The sequence below is a fragment of the Phyllopteryx taeniolatus genome, chromosome 19 (genome assembly GCF_024500385.1).
Source record: "Phyllopteryx taeniolatus isolate TA_2022b chromosome 19, UOR_Ptae_1.2, whole genome shotgun sequence".
Lineage (NCBI taxonomy): Eukaryota > Metazoa > Chordata > Actinopteri > Syngnathiformes > Syngnathidae > Phyllopteryx > Phyllopteryx taeniolatus.
This window is the reverse complement of record NC_084520.1, coordinates 17,316,345-17,325,436: the sequence shown is the minus strand read 5'-3', so window position 1 is coordinate 17,325,436 and position 9,092 is coordinate 17,316,345. Positions and strand designations below refer to the sequence as shown.

Below are 9,092 nucleotides of genomic sequence, written 5' to 3'. Positions count from 1 at the left end.
AACCAAGTGCAGTGAAGTGGCATGGAAGAAAGAATGAGTAGTGGACGCCATCTCGTGGCCAAAGCAAGAAAGTGACCCCAAGTGGTCGTTTGATAATGAGTCGATTGCGCCTTTAGGAACTCCGGGCGACTCTCATCCACCCCCGGGGCCTTGCCACCGTGGAGTTTTTGAACCACCGCGGTGACCTCAACCCCAGAGATAGGCGAGTCCGCCTCACAGACCCCACACTCCGCATCCTCATGGGAAGGTGTGTCGGTGGCCTTGAGGAGGTCTTCAATCCACTCCAATTTTGTAATTGTAAAAATACATCACGACTTTAATGTAATCGATGTGGCAAAAGATCTCACACTTTTTTTTTTTTTTTTTTTTTTTTTTAAAGTAGTACACTTGTAAAAACAGACCCCTCCTTTTTGAACTTGCCGATAGTGCTCGTACTGAGAAGGAAAATCAAATCACTGGACAGTATGGCAACTTGTTTGCTTTGTAAGCTTTGTTTACTTTGTGAACTAACCAAAATGCTAAATTAGCTAATGCTAACTAAAAGAAATCACACCTTACCTCTATGAGGTTTTTTTCTATCAGATTAGACAAAGATTTTTAGTTTTTTAAGAGGGCCCATAAAAGACGTGTTTACGATTATGAATCATTCTTGGAGCCAAACAAAACAATTCTCTTAATCAAAATGTACCTCTCTCTATTTACATCTTTTCATGTCAAGTCGCACGCGTACTCGTCATTTACGTCCTTAAACATTTCTGCGCCCACGGTTTCTCGATACCTCGCTAATACAACTTTGATTGTGCTTGAAAGCGAGCGTAAAAATATAATGATTGCGTTAAACAGTCCAAGAGACGTCAAGCAACTCATTGGTGAGTTTGGGGTTAGCGATCACGTTTTTAGCTTGTATTCACAAAGCACAATACTTATCATTTCAGTGTTGTTTTACAGTTCTGTGAAAATGTGGTCTGTTTTGAAGACAATTTATTTTTGGAAGTTGTTTTGTGACAAAAAAACGTTTTTTTAAATACAAATTATGAGCTTTAAACCAGGAATCAAAACTTTTTTTTTTTTTTTACAAAATTCACAACAAAATGAAGGTGTATGCTCAAGCATTTGAACCCCTCTCACTTAACTACTTAATTTATATTAACTTTGAATACTATAGTAAAAAAATAAAAATAAGAATTTGTTTAAACCTGGAAACCAGCAATATAAAAAACACTTTTTTTCATGAAATTCACACACACACAAAACAGGGACGTCCGCTTTTGCGTTTGAAGACTTGTTTCCTGTCTGTGGTCATCCTTGTCGTGTTGTTAGGCATCGATGAGAAAGTGCTCTCTTCTGCCCTGACTCAGAGTCGGTGTGGGCATGCTGCTCCGTCTCTCCTCCTCCTCTTCCTCTCTCTCCGTCTCTCTCTCGCTCTATCTCTCCTTCGGGCGCCGACTGGGATCCCTGGCTCCCTCGCTTGTCACTCAATCCTTCCCCAGCTCTGGGAATATCCTCCTCGCGTTGTTCCCGGCGGACCCCGCCACCCGCAGTCACCATTCCCACCCCGGAGAGCACCGCGCTGGCAGCCCAGCCCCTTCCCCGGCTGAGCATCGGGCGCAAGACCCTGGTGGCGGCCGCCGTGGGGGTCATGCTGGTGCTGATCCTGGTGGTGCTCATCCCCGTACTGGTCAGCTCCGTGGGAGGGGGCGAGGAGGGCGGCGGCAGGTTCGAGATGCTGGGCACCTGCCGCATGGTGTGCGACCCCTTCCCCACGGCGGAGGAGCCGGTCACCGCCGAGCAACAGGTGGACGACCGGCCGTATCCGAGCGTCGGACCGCCGCTGCCCACTTTCGCCTCTCGGGCCTCGCAGGGCAGACCCGGCCGCCCGGGTAAGCCAGGATCCCCGGGGCCCCCCGGAGAGCCGGGGCCGCCGGGGCCCAAAGGACCCCCCGGGGACGCAGTGGACGTGGTTCGAACGGGGATTCTGGGGTTTGGGGGTACGGGCTCGGTGAGTACGGCCATCTACAACACCACGCCCCGGGTGGCGTTCTACGCGGGGCTCCGGAACCCGCAGGAAGGCTACGACGTCCTGCGCTTCGACGACGTGGTGACCAACATCGGAGGGAACTACGACGGCGCCACGGGCAAGTTCACGTGCAAGATTCCCGGCACCTACTCCTTCATTTACAACGTTCTGATGAAGGGCGGAGACGGCACCAGCATGTGGGCGGACCTGCTCAAGAACAGTCTGGTGGGTAACCCTGACTTTCTGAAGATCTTTTCACCATGATGTCAGATGTGCTTCCGGATGGCTAAAACTCAGAAGGCACCATTTATGGCAAACAAACCCTTAGATGTCGTTTGACCAAGGCAGAGCGATTGAGAAAACAGGAGAAAAGGCTTGAATGATGAATGTTGAATTTAGCCTTGTTGTCTTCGGCCATAGTTCGAATGTGTGACGTGTCAGTCAAAACGAAGATGTGACGTGAGGTTAAAGTACCCCTGCCGCCTATTGGCAACCCCAAACACACCACATTTTTGTCATCGTTTCAGTTCAAGTCAGCAGTATTCAATCACTCTTCAGCCACCACTACTACGTTTAGATAGTACCTTGAAAAATGTTTTACAAAGTGCTTTGACAGACTGAATAGCGTAACTACAATAAAATACCAATTGGCACGCTCATATGGTGTATAAAACCAACAAACAAAAAAACAGCAATTGAGGGGAGGAGCGTCATTTAGTCAAACCTGAGCCTTGTCTAATTAGCAAAACTGCTTTGCCGCCATATTATGGCATATATAGGCAATGACTGACCGTTTTGAGCGAGCGTCAATCACTCACAGATGGTCACTCTTCACAGCAGGGCTCCGTCTCAATCCCCCACCCCTTTATGTGCCCTTCAATTTACGGCCACCAGTCGCAGGTGTACCCCGTCTCTCGCCCAACGTCAGCTGGCATAGGCTCCGAAAATTATTCGTTCACTGTATTACAAATAATATATCTTTGTTCATCTATGCCAGTGACGTAAAGTAGTGACAGGCAGAACAATTAAATGTTTATCCACTATACGGTAGAAGATATATTTAACCTGTTGCCATTCATTCAATTTGTATTTAAAAAACAGGCTCAGTAAGTACATTTATGAATAAATTGAGACGAGATCATCATCACGTTAGTATCTTTTTGTGACATTTTTGTTCGGAGAATTTTCTCATGCAATTTCCCTCCTGGATGATTCAAGTACAGGATCTCCTGATTTTCCTTGAGGTGTGTTTGGGTTGACCAAGTGCAGTCATTTCTGACTTGCCGAGTTAAGAAACGCTACACGACACAGCGGGTTGAGCCCACCAGTCGAAACGGTGAAGTCAAGCGTTCATGTGTGTCGTGATCTCAGCTCCGACTCAGTTCAAGGCCACAAAAACGCCGATGCACTGTGGCGGGCTGCCAGATTGCGTACGTAAGGGAAAGCGAGCAGAGTGTGAGCCACGACCCGCCGCACATCAAAACGTCGCCTGAGGTCATGACAACAAGTTCAAAGCGCTTTGAAATACAAAATACAAACTTTCACACCGCTCCCGTGACGTCCGTGCACTTGGCGTTTATCAGAAGGCCGTGCCGGGCCAGGCAGTTGTGCCATGAAAATGAAGTATTGGCTACGTTCACGGATGATTTGCTAAAGTCTTCCAGGCCTCAGGTGACGACGCTGATCAAACACTGTGAAAATCTGAAGTGAAACACAAACATGATGGGAGTCCAGATATACTGGGCAACCTCAAATAACACTTGTTACCTTAAGATAGTTTACCAACATATATAGAGCCAAGGCACATACACAAGAAAAATCTCCAAACAAAAATGTCACAAAGTGTATACAGTGGTGCCTCGAGATACAAGTTTAGTCCGTTCCAGACTTCACCCCCCCCCCCCCCAAATATACATATATTGTGTATTAATGAGGGCAAAATACTATACTTGATAAAAACTTAGTGATGACATAATTAAAAAGAGTTTTTGTCACACTGCATCAATTGAATGGCCATTGTGCCGCTCTTTCGGGTGTGCCGGCCTTGGCCACCGAGGGGCAGTATAAGACATACCGACGGATAAATAATACACGCCTGCGAGTACTGCTGTATTGTCTTTCTGTTTTGTTGCCACACCATTTATGTTCAACCGTCGCTTAAACAGTTATAGCACTGCACCAATCATGCTAATTAGCGTTAGCCTTAAGCTAGCATACTGAACAGCTAAGCTATGTGGTTGTTTTGTTCTTGTTCTTTGTTTAACCTTTCGTTTGACAGTAAACTTCAATAAACAGATTGAAGCCTCATTATGGAACACATTTTTGACAAACTGCTTATTGTGACGTAAGTTGACTTGACTTCAATGTAACCATACAGTGCTCATATGTCTGTGAGTCAAAGCAAAAAAACTGGTCAAAGGATGGCTTATAACATATATGTTAAAAAAAAATAAAAAATTCAGACCAATTAGGATAATTTACAGCAGAACAGTGGTTGCATGAGGGTTTTTAAATATTAGGAATATACTGTATTGTAGCTCTTAGTATGCAGTGCAGTTGTACTACGACGACGTGTTCTGACCTTGTCAGTCGAAATTTTGCATGAGGTGAAATTTCTGTTGATTTCTGACCATACAGGGGTAATTATTTCTGCAAAACTCGCCAGCCGCAAAAGGACAGATGCGTCCTGACCGTCTGAAGCGAGCCATTTCGTAAACGTCCAAAAGTTTTCAGGGGGAATTTGGTGTCTTGGTGATGCGTATGCGACGTGGCACTCGTGGCGGCTTTCTACACTCCGTGCGGACAGGCAGTGATGATGAAAGCGCGGGATTTGAAAAAAATAAATAAAGAGGAAGGGGGGGGTGGGTGAAGGGGGATCGTTGGTAGCACTGCGCATCCTCTCAGGCCGGGTGAGTCAAGCCCAAGACTTAAGACTTGAGTCACCACCTTCTTGTATCTAGTCCACTCTTAAAGAAGACACACCGAGGATTCCTCACATCAGCAAAAGTGTTTCTGTTTTGCCTGCAAAACACAGGCCTCATATGTTCACATTTTGAATGTTCATACTTGGACATTTGTACCTTGACTTCTGATTGGAATTCGTTTTGTGACCGTGCAAGTAACTTTTTCCATTGATGTGAATAGAAAATGTCATGAAACCGTTCCGTTTGTAACATTATTATTTTTTAAGACGAAAAAATAGCATTGTACAGTATTTTAACATTAACTACAATGTAGAGAAAAAAAGTGATTCCTTAATTGTTTTGGTTTTTTTCCACTTAACTTTCATTGAACTTATTCTTCACTGTTTTTTTTTTTTTTTTACCTTTTCATCACACGTTTTTCTATCATTTCAATTGAATGGACATCATCCGCTTCTTCTCAGCACCCGTGGTTTGAAAAACTAAATTTGGCAATTTAGCTGCACAACAAACGGAAAATGCGGGCACAAAACAACAGATACGTTCACTGCAAGAAAACCACACGAACTGGTGGTGGCCAGATACTGTTAAGTCTGCTGTCGCCATCTAACGGTGGAACGCCCGAAGCCTGAAGTCACATTTTGGCGAGCAACACACAGCAAGAAAATCGATGGAGCAATAGCTCGTGACTGGAAAATTCCTAAGTTGGGACAGTGGAGTGTCTGAAGCTCACTCGTAAATTTCATTTGCAATCATGTGCTTCTGGTAAAGTAGCCAAATCCGTTCAAATTGTACAATTTTCTTCCTTTTAGGTCAGGGCTAGCGCCATCGCTCAGGACCAGGACCAGAGTTACGACTACGCCAGCAACAGCGTCATCCTGCACTTGGACGCGGGCGACGAGGTGTACATCAAACTGGACGGGGGCAAGGCGCACGGGGGCAACAGCAACAAGTACAGCACCTTCTCGGGCTTCATCCTGTACGCCGACTGATGAGCGCCAGCGGCGGACTATCGCTCGCAAAGCCAGTCCGACGTTGCCCGGAAGCAGCGGATCGGTGGTTACGGCTCACGGTTTACCTCTTTATCCATGCGTCGTCCCGGGGGGAGCGGGGTGCGTTCGCGCAGAGGTCCCGCCATGATTCTGGAGGCGACACCTCCCGATCACGTTGTTTGTTGGTGTTCATTGCTTTATTATTAGTATGATAAGCTGTGGTGTCCTTTGAAAGACTTTTAAATCAGCCACCAAAATTGAGATTATTGATGCGGGGAATGAAAATGTGAACTCCTTCAAATTTGTGGTTCAGCAATTGCAAATTTGCTTGTTCGTGGGGTAACCTATCCTCGGTTATTTGCTGAAAAACTTTCTGAAATTTCCTAAGATGCCACAAAATGGCGTCAAAGCCCTGTCTAACAAAAAAAGAAATAGTGCTTTGCCGCCATCTTAGTGCCAAGGAACGACAGTGAACACATACTATTTGCGGTCGTGAAAATCTGTGAGTAATTCACGGCAAGGGTTTGATATTGCCGGTAGATGCCCCAAGATGGCAGCAGAGGACTTTTTTGTCTAAACGAAGCTCCTCAACTCACCTCAAGCTGTTTACTTTGCGCTTTGGCCAGAGCTGAAAACAACGCAAAATAGTTTTCCAAAAATTATCGGTGAATAGCGAAATTCCGAATGCCGAACCGCGAGTATGCGGGGCTTCGCTGTAGGTTGACATCAGGAGAGGAGCTTACATTTGAACGGCCAATGCCCTGTCTAATAGAAAAGTAGTGATTTGGCACCATCTTGTAGCAAACAGTGAGGATATCCTTGAGGGACTGAGCCCTATCGTGGATAGCAAAAAATAAAATAAAATAAAAAGCACAAATAAATGACTGTCTATATTAATAGTTCAAACCATAAATATAGAACAAACTAAGATTCCAAAATATTTTAGTCTTATCATTACGAATTCATCTTACATTACCCTAAAAAATAAATGGCTGACAGATAATTTGACGTTGAAAAAATGTACCGGAAGAATGTAGAAGACGCTCCTGCCCAACATACTGTAAGATGTTAGCATCTCAGTCAACATACTTCCATCCATCCCTCCATTTTCTGTACCGCTTATCCTCACTAGGGTCGCGGGCGTGCTGGAGCCTATCCCAGCTAGTCAACATACTTCCTTGACACCAATTAATACATTCAGGGCTTTGGCGCAATCTTCAAGTGTTATAGAAAGAGCACCAAAAAAATGGAAATCGGGGAGTTATTCAGCAAATAGCTAAGGCTAGATTTCCAAGATAAAACATTGAAATGTGAATTTGTGCGGGGTTGACTATAAACTTGTCAAATCTGATCCTGAATTTTGTCAGTCCGAGTAGTGCACATGCATCCCAGTGTGTGTCTGTTAAAACCATTTCAAACTGTCGTGATTCGGTCATGTGATGTGCTCACTTGTTAGCATCTGCATGCAAAAATCCATGAGCCCTCTAAGAATGAAAAGATACTAAGAACATACAATCAAACTTGGTCGGTTTTTTTCCATTAAAGAAAGGTTCTACACGAAAGCAGTTTCTTGTCTTATTCATCGAACGCGGCAATTCCCAACACTGCGCTTTATGCTTCTATTAAAATGTATCGTACATAAGTTAAACAGTTTCCTAAATATAAGATGAAAAACAAACCCTTCTTAAAGATTACATGCAAATGTATTGTATTAAAATGTTGAGCTGTACTTAGGCAATAATGATTTAGCGTACCACCAGATGTAGTACCTGAGAATGAGTGGTTTATCAAATAAAACAAAAATAAATATTTTACTCAAACATACACTTCTAAAAACCAAATTCAGAGAAACTGCTAATTTTGTTGCGGTCTCTTAATTTTTTTCCAGCACTGTATTTTCAAACTTTGCTTGTTTGAAAAAAGTACGTAAAATGTTGGCGACGTTGGATGTTAGGGAGACGCTTGCATCATTAGAACGTCAACCAGGGGGCACTTCAGCAGCAAGACAGAAGCTTCCGGACTTCGATGGTAAGAAGGGATTAATTTCCCCCGGGATTATCTTCAGTATTTTTTAAATCTGAAGTACCCCTGAGGTTCTGAAACTCAATGACAAGTGGGGACGGTGTCAAGAAGTTACGGTTGAAAATGGAGCACCTAAATGTAGCCAGTGAGCAAACGGTGCCATCCAAAAAAAAAAAAACCCCAGCGAAGTCATAGAGCTGATAAAAAAACAGCAGAGACTGGATTGCTTCACAGTGTCAGAGCATCAATGTTATTTAATGCCTTGGAGACAGACAGCTCACTTCCTCGAGACACAATTAAAAGTGAGCGACTGTGCCTCGGCAGAGGTCACCCGAGCCAGGGGGGGAGGCCGAGAAGCCGTCTTCCTCGCGGGCGCTATGAGAGCATCGTCAAATTAGAGACTTCATGTCACAATGTCAAAAGACGAACGGCCCCCGGTGAAGCGAGAAACCGTCGCAACGGCTGCCGCTGTGGTCATGAAAGCTTTCCTCTGCATCCGAAACGCTGCGAAGATCGCGCCAAAAGTCTACAGGCCAACGTTTAAAAAAACAACTGTTTTTACACAATAGTACTGTTTCGATTGACACTATCCAGATCCAAGGGTTTGGAACTGATTTTGCATCAAATATAGGTTGGCCAAGATCCACATTCAAACGTACTACCAAAAACACGAATAACAACATTGGTTTAAGAAACAATTGCTGTAGTCCAGTGGAATATATTGAAGTTGTCTCCTAGAATGCATTTTACAAGATGTTTTCATTTTGTATTTGTGTGTTTGGTCCTGTTCAGTAAACGGATGAAAGCGCAGATGGGACTGTTGCGCTCCTTTTTTCTCCATTTCAATCAAGCGGCGGTATATTGGAGAACAAGAAGAAGTAGAGGAAGGAGAAGAAAACAGACCTTTGGTGAAGATAGATGCCTGTAAAAATCGACCAAGCAACAGCTTGCAAGTTGGGTCAGAAGAATAAGGCGGCAGGAAAGGAAAAACATGCAATTTCGGTACACATTTTACACAGAAAAACAAAAGGAATAAATTCATGAAACATCAAGTAGCTCAGCTTCATTTCCTTCAGCAGTCCACATAAAATAATGTGGTGGGCCGGATCAGGCTCCCGGGCCTCGAGTTACACACCCTTG

General features: G+C 44.4%; 1 protein-coding gene across 1 annotated transcript; it reads left to right on the top strand.

The window, feature by feature from the left end:
- Nucleotides 1-1,358: 1,358 nt before the first annotated feature.
- LOC133469622 (C1q-related factor-like) lies at nucleotides 1,359-7,540 on the top strand. The gene is made up of 2 exons (XM_061756911.1): nucleotides 1,359-2,242; nucleotides 5,751-7,540. The coding sequence occupies exons 1-2, from the start codon at nucleotides 1,640-1,642 to the stop codon at nucleotides 5,928-5,930; spliced, it is 783 nt and encodes a 260-aa protein (XP_061612895.1). The 5' UTR covers nucleotides 1,359-1,639; the 3' UTR covers nucleotides 5,931-7,540.
- Nucleotides 7,541-9,092: the final 1,552 nt, after the last annotated feature.